The 18,927-nt window shown below is 43.3% G+C and overlaps 1 protein-coding gene across 2 annotated transcripts in view; it reads left to right on the top strand.

Annotated features, from left to right (window-relative positions):
* plxna4 (plexin A4) overlaps positions 1 to 18,927 on the top strand; it is a 384,761-nt gene that overhangs the window by 318,423 nt on the left and 47,411 nt on the right. For both annotated transcript variants that reach the window (XM_033975929.2, XM_033975930.2), the window contains exons 20-22: positions 2,169 to 2,403; positions 5,827 to 5,969; positions 11,864 to 12,132. In XM_033975929.2, coding sequence (XP_033831820.1) covers positions 2,169 to 2,403; positions 5,827 to 5,969; positions 11,864 to 12,132 — 647 coding nt within the window. The remainder of the gene's footprint in view (positions 1 to 2,168; positions 2,404 to 5,826; positions 5,970 to 11,863; positions 12,133 to 18,927) is intronic.

Below are 18,927 nucleotides of genomic sequence, written 5' to 3'. Positions count from 1 at the left end.
GGAAAGATTCTGCTCTGAAGAATTCACTAGTTTTGATTTTGAACGATCATTTTGCGCATCATGAAATGGATATGATGCAGTTTTTAAGATAAAGAAACAGAAAGGAAACAGAGCAGGGGTCGGCCTTTAACACGCAAAGAGCCATTTGGACCCACTTTCCACATAAAATAAAACACTGGGAGCCGCAAATACTTTTTGACATCTAAAATGAAGATAACACTGTATAATAACAATAATGTAACGGAATAATGTAGGTTTTACTTTCACGGACAAGCCTTCTACACGTGGCAGATAAATATGGCAAAAACAACTTAAGTGCATTAAAAAAATACAACTCACCAAACCGCTGCATCATGCATCGCGCTGATTATGTGATTATGTCTACTCTACTCCGCAGTTTCTTTAAAAAAACAACAACAAAAAAACTCGTAGCGTATCGTTTAATCCCAGGTGCTTATTCTCCATGTGCCAAAGCAGTTTTGAAGGTTTCATTGCCTTATTTGCTTTTCCCGTATGTTACGCAGAGCGGACTGTGCGTGTGAGTCACCTGTAGCGACAAACCCAGATTTTAAGTAGGCATTGTCTGTTAAATTTATCTTTCTTTTTCTTGGAGGTCGTAGTCTCCTCTTCTGGCTCCTCAGTTGTCCTTTTCCCCTTTGTTAAAAAGATCTCCAAAGACTTTTGTTTTGGCTCATTTTCACTCGCTTGTGGCTCTACTTTTGTGCGTCGTGTCTGATGTGTTATACGTGATACGTCACCGCGGAGACAAGAGCAGATAATATACTTGCTACTACATCAAATAGATTTCTGTGGCGATTTCCAGCAGGATTTTCATGATACATCTACGGACGAGCTTATTAGTGTGTCATTAGGGACGGGCCAAAGTTGCTCCTGACCCCTGTGCGCACAACGTCTGAAAATCAGGGCTCTTTATGCAGGACTGTGAGCTGTGTCTGTGTCAGTTCCCAAGCCACGCAGAGCCGCAGTATGAGGCGGAAAGAGGCGCATACGGCTCCGGAGCCGCGAGTTGCCGACCCCTGAAATAGAGCCACTGCACGTAAGCTCGACATCAATGAATCCAACTTGGTCAATGTAAAAAGACAACAAAAGTTTTCAGAGGAAATAAAAGCAGATTTTCCGTGTTGGTGCAGCTTTATTTTCTAAACCTGCAGATGTGTTCATCCCGTGTTGTTGTCGTGTTGGTGCCAATTTTCAGGCACAGTTTAAAAAAAAGCGTGTCGGTGCACCGTCTTTCTGTGTAAATATCTCATGTTACAATATGAAAACCTGCGGCTTTTATTCAGGTGCGGCTTATATATGTACAAAATTGATTTTCTCTTCAAATTTAGCTGGTGCGGCTTATATCAAGGTGCGCTCTGTAGTCCGAAATTTACGGTAGTCTAAAGCGTCTTAAAGATAACCATTCCTCAAGTCTGTGACCAATTTTATGAAATCAAAACAAGTTAAATACACATTTTTGCTTGTAGTTTAGTAAAATGTGTCTTGCACCAGTACAGATATAATATAAAAGCAACTGCGCGCTGCCTCCATCTAATTATGAAGTATTTTATCCACTAAGAATCAGGAAGTGGGTTGTTAGCATGCAACATTTTAGCATTACCGCGATGGCAAAACTCCACTAACCTCTAAAAGTTATGAAAATCAAACCGAATGAATGTGACCAAAACCCCCATTTACACCTTCCACACCCAAATAATCACGATAATCGATTCACGGAATAATTTTGAAAAGGTAAAAGAAAAATTCAAATCTGTCAACTGGACAAAAAGTTGTAGGAGTGAAGACGTTTTGCTGCTCGAAACATCTTCACTCCTACAACTTTTTGTCCAGTTGACAATTTAGAATTTTGCTTTTACTCTGGATCAAACCTGGACAACTGACTGTTTTATCTTTTTTTTTTGTTTTTGCGTGAATTATTCTCAAGTGTTTACACGTGTAATTAGTTATTAAGACCACGATTACTGAACAAAAGAATAAAACACCATAAAACGCCTTAAAACAACAGCTTAAACTAGAGAAATTGGTTTTAATCGTTATCGTTTGTCATCTATATTTCCTTCAGCGATAAATCAAACTATGTCAGAATGTGTTATCGTGACAAAACTAGACGCATCAAACATTAAAATGCTGTTTCTGTCGTGTCCCAGGCTCGTGTGGGCGGTATAGAGTTCTCCCCCGGCGTGGTCCACATCACCTCGGACAGCCCCCTCAGCAGCACCGCGATCATCGGGATCGCGGCGGCCGGAGCCATGTTGATCCTGGCCATCGTCATGGTCCTCATCGCCTACAAGCGCAAGTCCAGAGAGAGCGACCTCACGCTCAAAAGACTGCAGATGCAAATGGACAACCTGGAGTCTCGGGTGGCGCTGGAGTGCAAAGAGGGTGAGGGTCTGGTGGATTTGAGAAAAGACGAGGTTGAGGTTTGATTTCGTTTTCTCTCCAAATGTATATTTGTACATATCATCCAACCAGAAACTTCACAGCTCATCTCTAACTTTGTTTTTGTTCCTTATTCATCAAACAAGAGACAGTTACATTTCAAAACTGTAAGTTAATAATAAATTCACTGTATTTTTGTAAAACCCAACGTGACAAAAGACGGCAGCAGTCGCCTCTTTGGGATTAATCGATTCACTGATTTAAACAACAGAAAGTTAGAAAATCCGACAGTGAAACAGACATAAACGGACGGATTAACCAACAAAATAAGCAAATGGAGAACTGTCCCAGAGCGCCCCCTGTCCTTAGACCCTCCTCCTGCAGGAACAGCTCAAACAAACCCAGTGGGAAAAAGAGGAACCGCGAGGAGAAGTACAGTGAAGGAGAGCAGGACTAAACCAGGAGTAAACAAAGACTACTTTGACAGACTTTCCTCCATTGGTGTCTCTGGTACTCCCCTCTCCTGGTTCCACTCCTCTCAGATCGCTCTCGGTTTATTCAGCTCAAGTCATTCACCTCACACCCCTTCCCTGTCACATCAGGTGTTCCTCAGGGTTCTGTCCTCGGTCCTCTGCTCTTTCTAATCTATCTTCTCCCCGTTGGTTCCATCTTTAGAAAACACCACATTCACTTTCACTGTTACGCGGATGACACCCAGCTCTACATTTCCAGTAAACCCAACTCCACACTTCCACCCTCCTCCCTGACAGACTGCCTCACAGAAATACAAACCTGGTTCACCTCAAACTTCCTCAAACTTAACGGCAATAAAACAGAACTCCTACTCATCGGCGCCAAATCCACCCTAAGCAAAATAAATCCTTTTTCCATATCCATTGATGGCTCCTCTATCTCCCCCTCCCCTCAGGTAAAGAGTCTGGGTGTCATCCTCGACAGCACACTTTCCTTCACCTCCCATATCAACGACATCACCCCGTCCGCCTATTTCCACATCAGAAACATCCACCGCCTCCGTCCCTCACTCACCCCACACACCACCGCCATCCTCATCCACAGCCTGGTCACTTCCCGTATTGATTATTGCAACTCTCTTCTGTTCGGACTCCCACAGAAATCACTCCATTATCACACACACACCCTCCCATCACCACATCACACCTGAACTACAACAGCTCCACCGGCTCCATCACGCACCGCATACACTACAAAATCATACTCCTCACATACAAAGCTCTCCACAACCTGGCCCCTCCATACCTGTCTGACCTCATTCACATCTCCACACCCGCCCGCTCCCTCCGCTCCTCCTCTTCCCTGCACCTCACTGTCCTGCCTGTCCGTCTTGTCACTATGGGGAGTGGAGTCTTCAGCTGCTCTGGAACTCCCTCCCCCGTGACCTCCGCAACACACACTCACTCCCACACTTCAAATCTAAACTCAAAACTCATCTGTTTAGAAAGGCCTTCTCACCCTGACCACTCTGACCATAACTGCACTGTTTTTTAATCTATATTTGTTTTTAAATGTATTTTTAATCATTTTACATTGTTTTATTTGTATTGTGTATGTGTGTATATGTGTACGGCGACCTCGAGAGCCTTGAAAGGCGCCTAACAAATAAAATGTATTATTATTATTATTATTATTATTATTATTATTATTATTATTATTATTATTATTATTATTATTATTATTACTAAACCGGGACTAAACCAGGACTAAACTAGGACTGAACCAGGACTGAAGCAGGATCTAAACCAGGACTAAACCAGGACCTAAACCAGGACCTAAACCAGGACCTAAACCAGGACTAAACCAGGACTAAACCAGGACCTAAACCAGGACTAAACCAGGACTCAACCAGGACTAAACCAGGACTAAACCAGGACCTAAACCAGGACTAAACCAGGACTAAACCAGGACCTAAACCAGGACCTAAACCAGGACTAAACCAGGACCTAAACCAGGACTAAACCAGGACCTAAACCAGGACTAAACCAGGACTAAACCAGGACCTAAACCAGGACCTAAACCAGGACTAAACCAGGACTAAACCAGGACTAAACCAGGACTAAACCAGGACCTAAACCAGGACCTAAACCAGGACCTAAACCAGGACTAAACCAGGGCTAAACCAGGACTAAACCAGGACTAAACCAGGACCTAAACCAGGACCTAAACCAGGACCTAAACCAGGACTAAACCAGGACTAAACCAGGACTAAACCAGGACCTAAACCAGGACTAAACCAGGACTAAACCAGGACTAAACCAGGACCTAAACCAGGACTAAACCAGGACCTAAACCAGGACCTAAACCAGGACTAAACCAGGACTAAACCAGGACCTAAACCAGGACTAAACCAGGACTAAACCAGGACTAAACCAGGACCTAAACCAGGACCTAAACCAGGACCTAAACCAGGACTAAACCAGGACTAAACCAGGACTCAACCAGGACTAAACCAGGACCTAAACCAGGACTAAACCAGGACCTAAACCAGGACCTAAACCAGGACCTAAACCAGGACTAAACCAGGACTAAACCAGGACCTAAACCAGGACTAAACCAGGACTCAACCAGGACTAAACCAGGACCTAAACCAGGACTAAACCAGGACTAAACCAGGACTAAACCAGGACCTAAACCAGGACTAAACCAGGACCTAAACCAGGACTAAACCAGGACTAAACCAGGACTAAACCAGGACCTAAACCAGGACTAAACCAGGACTAAACCAGGACCTAAACCAGGACTAAACCAGGACTAAACCAGGACTAAACCAGGACCTAAACCAGGACCTAAACCAGGACCTAAACCAGGACTAAACCAGGACTAAACCAGGATTAAACAACGACTAAATCAGGACTAAACCAGGACTAAATCAGGACTAAATCAGATGTGTTCAGGACTAATGATGAGGTTCAAATCTATGGGGCCAGAGCTGACAGAGGGGGCGGCTCATCCAGGACGGGGTAGAGCTCATTTATCCAGATGAGGGAAGAGAAACAGAACATCAGAGGAGCATCTAGAGTCCAGGAATAATGTAGCATAACACAGGATTACCAGTGTGTACATCTCACTAACTGTCGATTACTGTTGATGCTCGCCTCGCTTTTACCTAAACCTCCCTCGTACACTTTCTGTCGCAGCTATAACCATAGATCTACACTTACAGCCTTGTTAGCAATCTCTTTTTAAGATGTGTCATTGCTAAAACGAGGAAATTGTAAACATGCTCATTGTTTTGAATCAGCTGATGGACCCGGAAGTGACATCACACGTATCGACTCTATGACACGTCCGATACACTGACTTTGACCTGGTTTAGTGGAGATGTACGTGTCTATTCCTTCAAACGTGTGTATTCCACGTTCCTCACGGTGTCTTAACGTTGTTGTTCAGCCTTCGCCGAGCTGCAGACAGACATCCACGAGCTGACCAGCGATCTGGACGGAGCTGGGATCCCGTTCTTGGATTACAGAACCTACACCATGAGAGTGCTGTTCCCCGGCATCGAAGAACACCCTGTGCTTAAAGACCTGGAGGTATCTGTGCAGCTTTACACTTTTATGATTCACAGGTTAAAGCTGCACTACGGAGCTTTTCTCTAGTAGCGTGCACCACCTGCTTGTCTTCACGGAGATGTTATTTAGCACATCTACCTTGCATTTATTCGATTAAGAGTGAAGGAAGAAGTAACATCTCCATGAAGTCGAGCAGGTAGACCATCCACGAGGAGTTACATAGTGTATCTTTAGTTCAAGATTTTCTGTTTTATATGTTATTCAATTCTAAAAACACTTTATTTTACACTACACTTGTAATTACACTGTTTTTGGGGTTAGATTAAAGGTTCTACGTGACACAAACGAACTCTTCTGAGCTTTAAATCATGTTATAAATGCTGTTACCGTCTCAAAAACAGACCTGGAGTTGTGTTTTGTTTCATTCACACATGTTTGAGTAAATCTTTATTATGTCTGTCTACATCTCCAAACCTCAAAATGCTCTGTTCCACCTTGTGATGTCATGAAGTGGTTGTTAAGTTGTCATTTTCAAGTTAACGACGGCCTACCTTTTACCTTTAGTTCAGTAGAGATCGACACATGTTAGGGCTGAACGCATCCAAAATGATTCCAGTGAAGGTGTATGGAGTTTAAAAACACAGTCCGGCACTTCCTGTATGACCACATGATGACATCACAAGGTGGAACAGAGCCTAAATATGCAGGTTTGTGTGTTAAACGTGTGTAAATGAAACAAAACGCAACTCCAGGTACGTTTGTGATGAGGAAACAACATTATAACATAGATCAGAGAATAGCATAGTAGGGGCCCTTTAAGTGTTTGTATTTTTATTATTTTTTATGTTTTTAGATATTTAGGACTTTTATCTCGATCTCACCAGGTACACACAAAGACGAACACATCAAAACTAAATCAGGGACTAAATTAGGACTACCCCCAGACCTAATCCTGGGCTAGAACCGAACCAGATCACGTGTACATCAGGACTAAACCGGCGTCCACCCTTTCACTATATCCAAACAGTCTTTTAGCATCAACACAAGGAATACGACTTCCACATTTTGTTTTGTGTTTTATTTTCTCCATAATGAATTCACAAGTGTGTACCCATTCTTCAGCCCCAATCAAATGGTAATGCAATTAGCCCCATTTGAAAAGCCGTGGGCCAATGAACAATGCGGTGGGTCACAGTAGGTGAAATTGATGCTCAAGTTGTTTGTGTGGCTGCGCGGCGTAAACAAAAGCCTTTTGACAACTGACGACGACACTCTTTCAACAGCAAACACGGCAACCTCTAAATTGAGATTACACTCATTAATATGTCCAATTGCATTCAACATTAGAGCTGTGTTTTTTGTTTTTTTCTTCCCCCCTAGCTCCAATTAGGACTGAAAGATGAACTGAAATCGAACCGAAATCGTAATAGGCTCTGTTCACAATAGCAACCTCACTGTTAGCGTCGCTACTTCCTGTCCAGTTTTATCCCTGAGGTTTTGGTTGAGTCACGCTAAAATGAATAAATATTTAAAGATGAGGCGTGGACAGGGAGCTGCGGGTGGATTTCACTGACAACATGTTAAAAACTACACAAATAAAATGAATACGTCAGAGGTGTTTCTGTCTTAATGCTAATGCTAATGCTAATTTTGATAATAGAGATTAAAACAACACCACAAACTGAAGTATTCTACACATAAAAGTAATTAGGTAGTCTTTACTTTGATTTGATTAACAGGTTGTTTATTTTGTGTTTTCTGATTTTAATAAAAGTGACTGTTAGCTTTGAGAGTTAGCTAGCGTGCTACTGTGAATGAACGCAGTTAGCTAATGGCAAAGATCACGATCTACTCCACAAACATCACAATCTTGTATCTTTTTCAACATAAAAACTGCTGACCCTGTTGTTTACATCAGAGGTGTTTGTGTCTTAATGCTAACGCTAACGCTAATGCTGATAATAGATATTAAAACAACACGACAAACTGAGGTATTCTACATATAAAGGTAATTAGGTAGTCTTTAGTTTGATTTGATCTGATTTTAATAAAAGTGACTGTTAGCTTTGAGAGTTAGCTAGTGTGCTATTGTGAATGGACGCAGTTAGCTAATGGCAAAGATCACGATCTACTCCACAAACATCACAATCTTGTATCTTTTTCCACATAAAAATTGCTCGCCCTGTTGTTTACATCAGAGGTGTTTGTGTCTTAATGCTAATGCTAATGCTAATTTTGATAATAGATATTAAAACAACACCGCAAACTGAAGTATTCTACATATAAAAGTAATTGGGTAGTCTTTGATTTGATCTGATTTTAATAAAAGTGACTGTTAGCTTTGAGAGTTAGCTAGCGGTGCTACTGTGAATGGACGAAAAAGACTGCAGTTTTTGCTCACAATCCTCCACAAACTTCACAATCTCCAGTCTTGGTCTGCACACAAACTGCTCGGTGTTGTTTACATCTCCACATTGTGACTTTTATAATAATTTGTCACTTCATATTTCACAATTTCCGCCAATTCTTCTAGTTTAAACTGTAAACTTTGAACAGAAACCCATTACCAAAACATAAATCTAACCTAATCGCAGTGCTTGTCAGACAAAATCCCAAGTAGATATTTTTCCAAAAACCCGCCGCACTTGCTCCAATACAAATTACAAGTCAATCAGGTAATAAAAAAAAGCTCAGATTCAAAGCACGTAACCCCCATAGTGACAGTGATAGACAGGTATAATTGAGCCGCTCGTCTTTGCCCATTAAAAGAGTGATGGACTGCGTTTTAGGCCTCGGGGTTGGCCACTCGGTCCCTGATGAAAAATTCCAAGTAATAAGCAGTATTAATTATGTTTTAATTGGTATAAACGCCGAACTGTAGCTGCAGTATAAGACGTAATGGGGGCCTAATGAAAAAGCAGCAGGCTTGTCTTGGGCACATGATGGCTCTGTAATTGTTATTGATGTGTGAGAGAAAGAACACCACAGTTTGACTCGGATTAAAACAGCTAGGACTGGCACTCCGCTGAAGCTTGAATACAAGTGTGGGGTTATTTAAAAAAAACAGTTTTTAGTTTGAAAAGCATCGGTTGTTGAGACGTTGCTGGGTTTTTTGATTGAGAGAAGCCGTACGATGCTCAGTTTTATCTTCAGATCAGATTTTCTTCTCCCTTCTTCCCTTCACATCTCCTTCCTCTGCTCTTCTCTCTCCTCCTCTCCCTCTCCCTGCTTGTATGTGCCTCTCTTCCCCTCCCTTTCCCTCTCTCTTTACTTTCTCCCCCTCTCTCTCCTCCGCATCCCTTTCCATCCTCCTCTCCTCTTCTCCCCTTCTCCTCTGCTCTCCCCCCTTCCTCCTCCTCCTCTCCCTCTTTCTCTTTGTATGTCTCTCTTCCCCTCGCTCCCCCCCCTCTCCTCCTCCTCCTCCCGCTCTCCTCCTCCTCTCCTCTCCCCCCTCTCCTCCTCCTCTCCCCCTCTCCTCCTCTCCCCCTCTCCCCCTCGCCCCCCTCTCCCCCCCCCCCCTCTCCTCCTCCTCCCTCTCCCCCTCTCCCCCTCTCCTCCTCTCCCCCTCCCTCTCCCCACTCTATCAATACTTGCAACGAGACCCGTCATGAGAACATTCTGAAGTTCACTGATCTGAAGGTTGGTGGTTCAAATCCCGCTCTTGACGCACAGATCGATGCTTTTATTGTGTTCTTGGGCAAGACGCTTAACCAGTCTGTCTACGAAACCTCAAAATGCTCTGTTCCACTTTGTGATGTCATAGTTTTCACGTTAACAGCTACTTTTTTATCTTTTCTTCAGTAGAAATTAGCAGTTCCTCAGCTCAGGCTTACATCTCCATAGAGCTCCTCGTGCTTGTCTCCGCGGAAATGTTGTTTTCTGATACTTTGGTGACGCTAAAAACATACGATAAACATTTATACTCACATCTGCACTTGTTTTTAATGTTTTTAGTGCTTTTTTGTTTGCTTTTTTTGTTTTATTGTTCAATATTTGAGCAGGACATCCATAAAAAGGAGAGTCTGGGTGCTCTCATTTGGTTCTTCGTGCATAAATAAAGATAAAAATAAAATAAAATAAATTAAAAAACTCTTCCACAGTATGCCACAAAACGTATTTATGTTCCTACGTATGGTTTTAACTTTCCCACGTTGACGTACCACCTTCAGAAAGTTACAAACTGTACCTTTAAACGCCGCTTCTAATGGGAGATCGTAATAAAAAAACTAAAACTTAATCCACTTTAATACCTTTAATACTTAAGTCAAACTGAATAAACACACCTCCGCGATACATTTGTCATCTTTTCACGTTTAAACCTCGGACACAAATGCGTTCCGACGGTTTACGCTCGAGCAGTGGCTTTTTTCTGTCTTGTCTGTTCCTGTAACTATAATGTTAATGCACCGGGAGGCGGATCCTTACAATTCAGACTCGCAATTTAACAATAGCTCCTGTCAGGTTTTACAATGCTCTCCAGCGCACGGCTTACGGAAACAGCAGATGCACGGTGACAGCTGCAATGGTCCGAAGAGAGAGATCAGAAAAAGAGGTTTTGACAGATAAAAAAACACAATCTCCATAGGTAGGTAGACGCTATTTAAAAATGAAAGGGGATGCTTTGTGCAGACTTGTTAAAAAAACGGCGCAGAGGCAAGAACGCACATCACTGAAGCGGCTTTTAACTCCGAGCATTGTAAAACACAGCCTCATCAAAGCCGCAGCAAGTCCCTAAAGAGGCAGACCGCTTCATATCTTACGCGTAACATCAAGAGTAAACAACAAACTTTTATCTTGTTACATCTTCCTTGCATTTTTAAAAATATTGTCGGCGCCCCCTATCTGTCTCCGGTACAATTGGACACCGGTCTGCGTTCGCGAAAAGCCCGAGATAATGTCAGAAATTTCAGAATGATGAACGAGGAGCTGTTTTAGGGTTTCTGCTGTTGTTATTAATCTTGTGGCGGATTGTTGACTTTCTAAAATCATACCTGCGTAATAGCGAGATGTCGTAAGTTTTGTTGCTATGGCGATAACGATTTTAAAGGGTTGATTTGACGCCGTTTTCAGATCTGCGTTGTAATGTTGTTTCCTCGTCACAAACGGACCTGGAGTTGTGGCACAAACCCTGCATATTTAGACTGAGCTCTTCTCTCAAACTGAAAATGCTCCGTTCCACCTTGTGATGTCATCGTGTGGTGATACAGGAAGTGCTCCATTTGTGTTTTTAAACCCCACACACCTTCATTTCTAGAATCATTTGGATGATTTCAGTGCTGGAATCTCTCTTTAAAGTTTGTACCAGATTTTTTTTTTTTTTTTCGCACACATGGGGTCTGAGTTTGCATGTTCTCCCTGTGTCTGTTTCCCCCATCAACCCAAAACATGCACAATCGGTCAAATCCTCCAGCTAAAGTAATCCTGACCAAGACTAACTCAAGGACAAATCCTCCATGGAGACAATAAAGTGAACCTTAACCTTTAATCTTAAATATTACGCCTAAATCAAGAAGATGTTTTGACACAAACACTTAAATTTCTGTCACAGTTAAGTTAAAAAATGCATAGTAATTATAACGCACACATATTTAAAGGTCCTGTATTACGCAAAATTGACTCTTGTGAGGTTTTAGTCATGTTTTAATCCTGTTACCTCCTCAAAAACATATCAAAAACATACCTGGAGTTGTGTTTGAGTAACACTTTAAATGCTCACGAGGTGGAACAGAGTGTTTTCTGTTTGAGATATGAACTTGGCCTAAATATGGAGGGTTTGTGTGAATGAAACAAAACACAACTCCAGGTTTGTTCTATTGAATTACGTTCCTATCATTGCTCTGTCGATTCAAATCTGTTTTATCTCAGCACTCTACTATATCTCCGCCACATTAACTCCTCCATGTTTTGTTCCGCAGGTGCCAGGTTACCGTCAGGAGCAGGTGGAGAAGGGGCTGAAGCTGTTCGGGCAGCTCATAAACAACAAGGTGTATCTGCTCTGCTTCATCCGCACTCTGGAAGCTCAGCGAGGCTTCTCCATGAGGGACAGAGGAAACGTGGCGTCTCTCATCATGACGGTGCTGCAGAGCAAACTGGAATACGCCACCGACGTCCTCAAACACCTGCTGTCCGACCTCATCGACCGCAACCTGGAGAGCAAGAACCACCCCAAGCTACTCCTGCGCAGGTCAGTCTGAGTTACAAGTGAACCACAAGTAAACGCACTTTTCATTATCAGCCCATGCGCAGATTTGATGTTCTGTATTTTGGAAAGTATTGGAAGTACGTAAAGTGAAGTATAAGCACGAAAAAGGGGATATTATACGCAAAATCGACTTTTAATCACGTTATAATTGCGTTACCGTCTCATTAACCCGCTCAGAGTTGCATTTAGAGTGATTCATGCACGTTTGAGTCATCTTTACTCTGAAAATTCAAGTTCTCGTACCTCCCCATACGCGTCTACTGAGCTAGGAACTTACTTTTTACTCAGAAAGAAAGCAGTGCATCGGCGGAGCGCTTTGAGTGACTTAAAGGCGGAAAAACGCGATATAAAACACGCCTAATTTTGAATATATTTGAACAGAAGTGAGTTTTTAGTAGCAAGCGAGCCACAATGTACCGCTCATGATTAGTTTTTAATACAAAATGATTTCAAATGTTCCGTTTCTGCATTTTCCTCGAGCAACAAGAACCCTCCTCGACCTTGAATAACTGCCTCACGGAGCGCATGTCTGCATAACGTTACAAATATAATTATGAGTAATTAGCACTGCGGCTAATTTTAGATAGCATAGCAGAAAACTGGGATAGGATAACGCATTAGCTTGAAGAATCTCCCCCTCCTCTAAATACGACGCAGTTAAACCCGCTCTTGGCACGATTCTGGCTTCATATCATCAAATGTGTTAAGTTAAAATATCATGACATCCGCCGCTGCCTATAAATAAATGCATGGTGTTTCTAATGGCTCTGGGGTTGTTCGTCCGCAAATGATTTCACAGGTTTTTTTCAGTCTCGTTTCAATTAAAATTCGTAATCTCCCTTTGGCGAAAGAAAACCCCACTCAGTAGAAACACAAACACTTTGGGAGAATAGATTTCAAATGGAAAACGGTCACGTTTTTGTATAGCGCTTTTCCAACTACAGAGAAATCAAAGTGGTTTATATCAAGGAACCGCTCACACATTCATACAGCGGTGTACACGGACACTCGGGGGCGACGTGGGTTAAGTGTCTTGCCCAAGGACACAACAGCAGCATTCATTTTGTGGGAGCTGGAATCAGTTTATATCGAGAGCTGGATTCAAACCGGCAACCTTTAGATGAGTAGACAAACGTAGACTGAGCAACTATCGCCCAAAGAGAAGTATTTTGAACCTAAAATTTGCCTCGGCGACTGAAACGTGCAGTGGTCCAGTGGGTGTAGCATTTGCCTTGGAACTAAAGAGTTGAAGGTTCAAATCCCACCTCGTACTAACCCTGGTTGAGACATTTAACCCTCGTTTTCAAACTCCAGTCATAGTGATGTGGAAGAGCATCTGAAGTAAAAATCTGCAATATAAACAATTTGAACGGTTTACCCTTGTCAAAGTTTATTCTGTATATTTTTACTTTACATCTCCACTAGCCATTGTGAAGATTATATAGTTAAAGACGGGGTATTATAACTTTTTGAGCTTTCTACAATGTTGTAATGTTGTTCCATCATCAAAAACATGCCAGAAATTTCAAAATATCATCCAAGCATGTTTGAGTAATCTAGTGATCTCTCCCAGGCCCTATACAAACCCTCCCTATGGTTAGCTCTAATGGCAATTTCCATAAATATACAAAAGCAGGATACAAAACAATGCACTACAACTTCACAAACCTGATGTGATGTGCAGTAGTTTAATTAGCGGGATTCACACTGATTGTGTTGTGACGGTGCTCTGAAGGGGGAGTGACTTAGCGCGGCGAACAAGGGGAGGGGGCAGACTCCAAGCGTCAACAACTAAACAGAAACTTTGAAACATTTTTGGACGAGTATAGCATTTTCAGAACAATAAAAGAGGGTGTGTCTGGATGTCCACACGATTGCCTACAGGGGGCAGTATTTAGGGGTCATGCCGTTTTTAGTGAAGCTCTGAATGTCCAGTTGGTGAAAAAATAGCGTACTCAAAATTTCCCAGAATGCACTGTGAAAAGTAGCGAGCATGAATATGAATAAAACGCTCTTAAATCAACCGTTGCTGTGTAAAGTTGCTAGCGTTAGCCGTTTACCTTAGATTGAGCGTTAACGGAGCGATAATTTCCAACTCCACCGTCTCAGATACATTTTTTTGGTTAAATCCAGTCCGTTTACATGAAATCCAGTTCGACAAAAACTTTTACGGTTATTATTGATCCATAAATACGTGCGTGGCAGTCGAATCTGATCATTATTTATGACAGAAATCCAGTAGCTGTTTAGTGAATGAGCGGTTAAAGTCTAGCGGAGAGATTCGGACAAAGCCTTGGTGATCTAAATATGTTATGTTAGTAATTAATACCTTGTAGAAGTGTAGTACACCCACTTTAAAGTCCTAAATTGCTTGTAATCTAGTACTAAATAACTTCAGCCGTATTGTACAGGGAGCAGAAATGTTGATGTCAAAGCTCCGCAGTAGCAGACGACAGTTACGATCAGTGAGTCGTAAAAACATGCTCAAACGCGTTCAGTGACTCTTGCCAAGATTTATGTCGTCTGCACGGGAGTTTTGATTAATCGCCTTTGGAGTTTACCAAGCTGTGGCACTGGCAATAAACAATGGAGAGAGCCCCGATGCTCCGCCGATGCTAGCTTCAGATAGCACGGAGAGATGCTACGTGCGGCGCAGACAGGACAAGCTTTCAAGGACAAAGAAGATGCTAACTGTGTGTCACCACCGCGGACCGGATCTACGCGGCGGCGGCTCAGATCTGCACCAGGATTGAGGATTTATCATAAAACAGTGAGCTATGTGTGATAAGATTCTGTACTAAATCTAGGGTTGAGGTAAAAGAGAAAGTATAGGTAGGATAAGAAAAAACTAGGCATATTTTTTTAGATAATGTGGTTTAGGGTCTGTCTGGACATGTCACCCACGTAACTCCATGGAGATTATCTTTCTGTGTGGACTAAGTGACTCTGACGTCGTCTCGTGGAAAGAAGGCGCCTGATTTGTCTGTTATTAATGTTCAAATCTTGATTTACGGACACAAAAGCGAAATAAAAACAGCAGGATCATGTAGAGCGGGTTAATACGAACATTTTAAGACCAAAATGATGAGTCTGACAGCAGCAGTAACAGAGAGAGGGTGGATAGTTTTTCAATAGAAAGTGAACTGGAGATGTGTGCCCATGCTCACTTCCTATTTGGCTAGCACGTTAGCAATATCCATTCATATTTCCAGTCTATGGAAAGGACACACGTTTTTTCCATGTTCTTTCACTGTAATAAACAACCAAAATGTAAAAAACACGCTTATTTTTGTCCAAATTTTGGCTAAAATTGTACATACTGTCACTTTAAAAAGCTGTAATTATAAAAAAAAACAAATACTTGGTTAAAGACGCAATTTTTCCGAGCATCTGTCACCAGCTTGTCTCATAAAAATGTGAAAACATATCCATTTTTCATTTATTTCATCGCAGGTGTTTTGGTTTGGTGGAATCATTTGCTTGTTTCCATGGCGACTGCTAAATTGCGCACCATTTTGTGGAACATTCCGGGCAAAACAGCATCAACATGTCGACCCTCGGGCTAAAAATGTACATAGTTTTGTTTTGAATTATGCGAGCTCTAGTTCTGCCGCTCAGTCGTAATGAAGCCGATTTGACAGTAGAAATTGTTCGATTATTTATGAACTTAAAACTGCACAGGGTTTTTACCTATGACATAACAATCCTGGGAAATTTCAAGCTGCATGTTGTATGATCGCTCAGAAGCCAAATCCATTTTATAGATAATTAATGAAACCAGGGTGAATTAAGTAAATACAACTCCAGATATGTTTTTAATGAGGGAACAATATTCAAACATGGATAAACTCACTCACAAAAGTACATTTTACATGATATTTGTTTAATTTATATTTAATATTTGATGTAAACTAGACTTTGGATGGAGTTAGATTTGTTTTATTACATTTAAAGTTTTAATTTTTTATATAAAAGACAGACAAACTTTATGTCGTTATAATCCAGAGCTTCCATAATGATCGCTCCTATAGCTGTTAGGACATGGGAGGATGAGGAGGAGGAGGAGGAGGAAGAAGAGAGGACGGGGAGGAGGAGGAGAGGAAGAGGGGAGAAAACTGTGAGGAGGAAGAAGAGGAGGAAGCGGGGACATGTTTACCACAAACGCACGGCTGCTTTGATTGCCAATTTGTCCCGGACGTCACAGTGATGGGCAGTGATCAGATCGTCTTCATCCCTCCTCCTCCTCCTCCTCTTCCTCTGATCCGCTTGTTAGTACGTCCACACCCCAGCATGCATTTCTGCTGTGATGAGCGCAGCGCCGCCCTGCAGTGTGGGCTGACTGGCATCTGTGCTCAAAATAGCCCAGACTGTGGTGAAAATATGGACTTGGAACGTAGCACTTCCATCTGGGTTTTCACGAGGGATTCTGAGTGTTACAAAATATATTCAAATAGAACTTTATTTAAAAACTGTTAGATTGACGGCACAGTTTTGCATTTTCTCCCAGTTTCAAATTAAGTTTTTACATTCAGGACATTCAGCTGATGCATACACAACTTTTTGAGGACTTTTTTCTCTCTTCAAAACATATTTTATTTATAATTGTCAATGTCTTATGTCAGTTTTATTTCAGTAATCATAAAATACTTACATGAAATACATAACATCTGTATTCAAAGTCAATGTTTTGTTTTATTTTTTTTATTTTTTTATCGACACATGCTATAAAATCCCACTCCAGAATACACTTTTCTTAAACTGGTAAATATCTGCGTTTTCAAATGGGTGTGATTGACAGGTGGATTAGCCAATCAGGGACAAGCGTAGTTCGTCCCTATTGAAAAAAAAAAAAAAAAAAAGGGAAAAAATTATCACAGGAAGCTGAAAAACATGGTGGATTTCTGCAGAATCATTGAGTAAAGCACAAAACGCTGATTGAACGATCACGTTTGACCGGACTTGAGACACAGCCAGGCAAGAATTTTAGTGGAACCTGGTCCATTTTTGTATTTTTGATTTTCTATTTGACCTGGTAAATTCCTGTCAACGTTAGAAAATGTTCAAAACTTTTACAAGTCAAAAACGACCTTGATCTGGGGCCAAACTACTTTATAGAAAAACCGTGTCCGCATTTAAATTTGAACTAAACTGTGTGTGTGATGTTTGAACAGTATTGTCTAGTTTCTGGACACATTGTTCCTTATACCTCTAGACCCCGCCCCTCCTCCCCTCACTCTCCCCTTTAGTCCTACAGACCCCGCCCCTCTTACCCCCTCACTCTCCCCTTTAGTCCTACAGACCCCGCCCCTCTTACCCCCTCACTCTCCCCTTTAGTCCTACAGACCCCGCCCCTCTTACCCCCTCACTCTCCCCTTTAGTCCTACAGACCCCGCCCCTCTTACCCCCTCACTTTCCCCCTTTAGTCCTCCAGACCCCGCCCCTCCTCCCTCATCACTCTCCCCTTTATTCCTCCAGACCCCGCCCCTCTTACCCCCTCACTCTCCCCTTTAGTCCTCCAGATGCCTCCTCCCCCCTTCCTCCCCCAGTTTAAAAGCTCCATTTTAAACCTGTTTATGGGCGGAGTCTTCAGTCGACTTTACTCTTTGTGAACCTTCTAATGTCTGACTCCTGTCACATTCTGTATCTCTGTTCGACTTAAATCTGTTTCGTGGCTCATTATTGCATTAACTTGAGACACTTCGATCTTTTTGTTTATTTGAGTGTCTTTGTCTCTGTTGACTCACTTATTCTCTCTGCCCAAACCCCGTGTACTCGCCCCCCTGCCCTCGCTCCTGATTTCTCTTCTCTTTCGTCGCTCTCTGTTTATCTTTGGTCCTTTCCAACTCCGGGCCTGTGGATCTATAGTCCTCGTCTCGCCCCAGCCGCTACTTCCCTGCTCCAGCTTTTCCTGATTGTTAAATCAATGCTCAAAGTGCGTGAGCCGCCTGTGTGTGATACAGACTCTGTAGACACGAAAGAGAGAGAGGGGGGGGGGGAGAGGAGGAGGGGGGGAGAGGGGGGGAGGGGGGGAGGAGGGGGGGAGAGGGGGGGGGAGAGGGAGGAGGAGGAGGAGAGGGGGAGGAGGAGGAGGGGGGGGGAGAGGGGGGAGGAGAGGGGGGAGGAGGAGGAGATGGAGAGGAGGGGGGAGGAAGAGAGGGGAAGGAGAGGGGAAGAGAGGGGAAGGAGAGGGGGAGAGAGGGAGGAGGGGAGGGGGAGAGGGGGAGAGGAGGGGGGGGGGAGGAGAGGAGGAGGAGAGAGAGGGGGAGGAGAGGAGGAGGAGAGGGGGAGAGGAGGAGGAGAGGGGGAGAGGAGGAGAGGGGGAGGAGGAGAGAGGGGGAGGAGGAGAGAGGGAGAGGAGGAGGAGAGGGGGAGAGAGGGGGGAGGAGGAGAGGGGGAGAGGAGGAGGGGGAGGAGAGGAGGAGGGGGAGGAGGAGAGGGGGAGGAGAGGAGGAGGGGGAGGAGGAGAGGGGGAGAGGAGGAGGGGGAGGAGAGGAGGAGGGGGAGAGGAGGAGGGGGAGGAGAGGAGGAGGGGGAGGAGAGGAGGAGGGGGAGGAGAGGAGGAGGGGGAGGAGAGGAGGAGGAGAGGGGGAGAGGAGGAGGGGGAGGAGGAGAGGGGGAGGAGAGGGGGAGGAGGGGGAGAGGAGGAGGAGAGAGGGGGAGAATATAAAGAGAGAAAGAAAGGGAGGAGAAAAGTGACACATACAAGGAGAGAGAGGGAGAAGAGGAGGATGAAGGGGGAGAGCAGAGGAGAGAAGAGGGGAGGATGGGAAGAGATGG

The sequence above is a fragment of the Periophthalmus magnuspinnatus genome, chromosome 12, assembly GCF_009829125.3.
Source record: "Periophthalmus magnuspinnatus isolate fPerMag1 chromosome 12, fPerMag1.2.pri, whole genome shotgun sequence".
NCBI classification, from domain to species: domain Eukaryota; kingdom Metazoa; phylum Chordata; class Actinopteri; order Gobiiformes; family Gobiidae; genus Periophthalmus; species Periophthalmus magnuspinnatus.
Note: the sequence above shows the minus strand (reverse complement) of the source record. Positions and strands in the feature narration are given on the sequence as shown.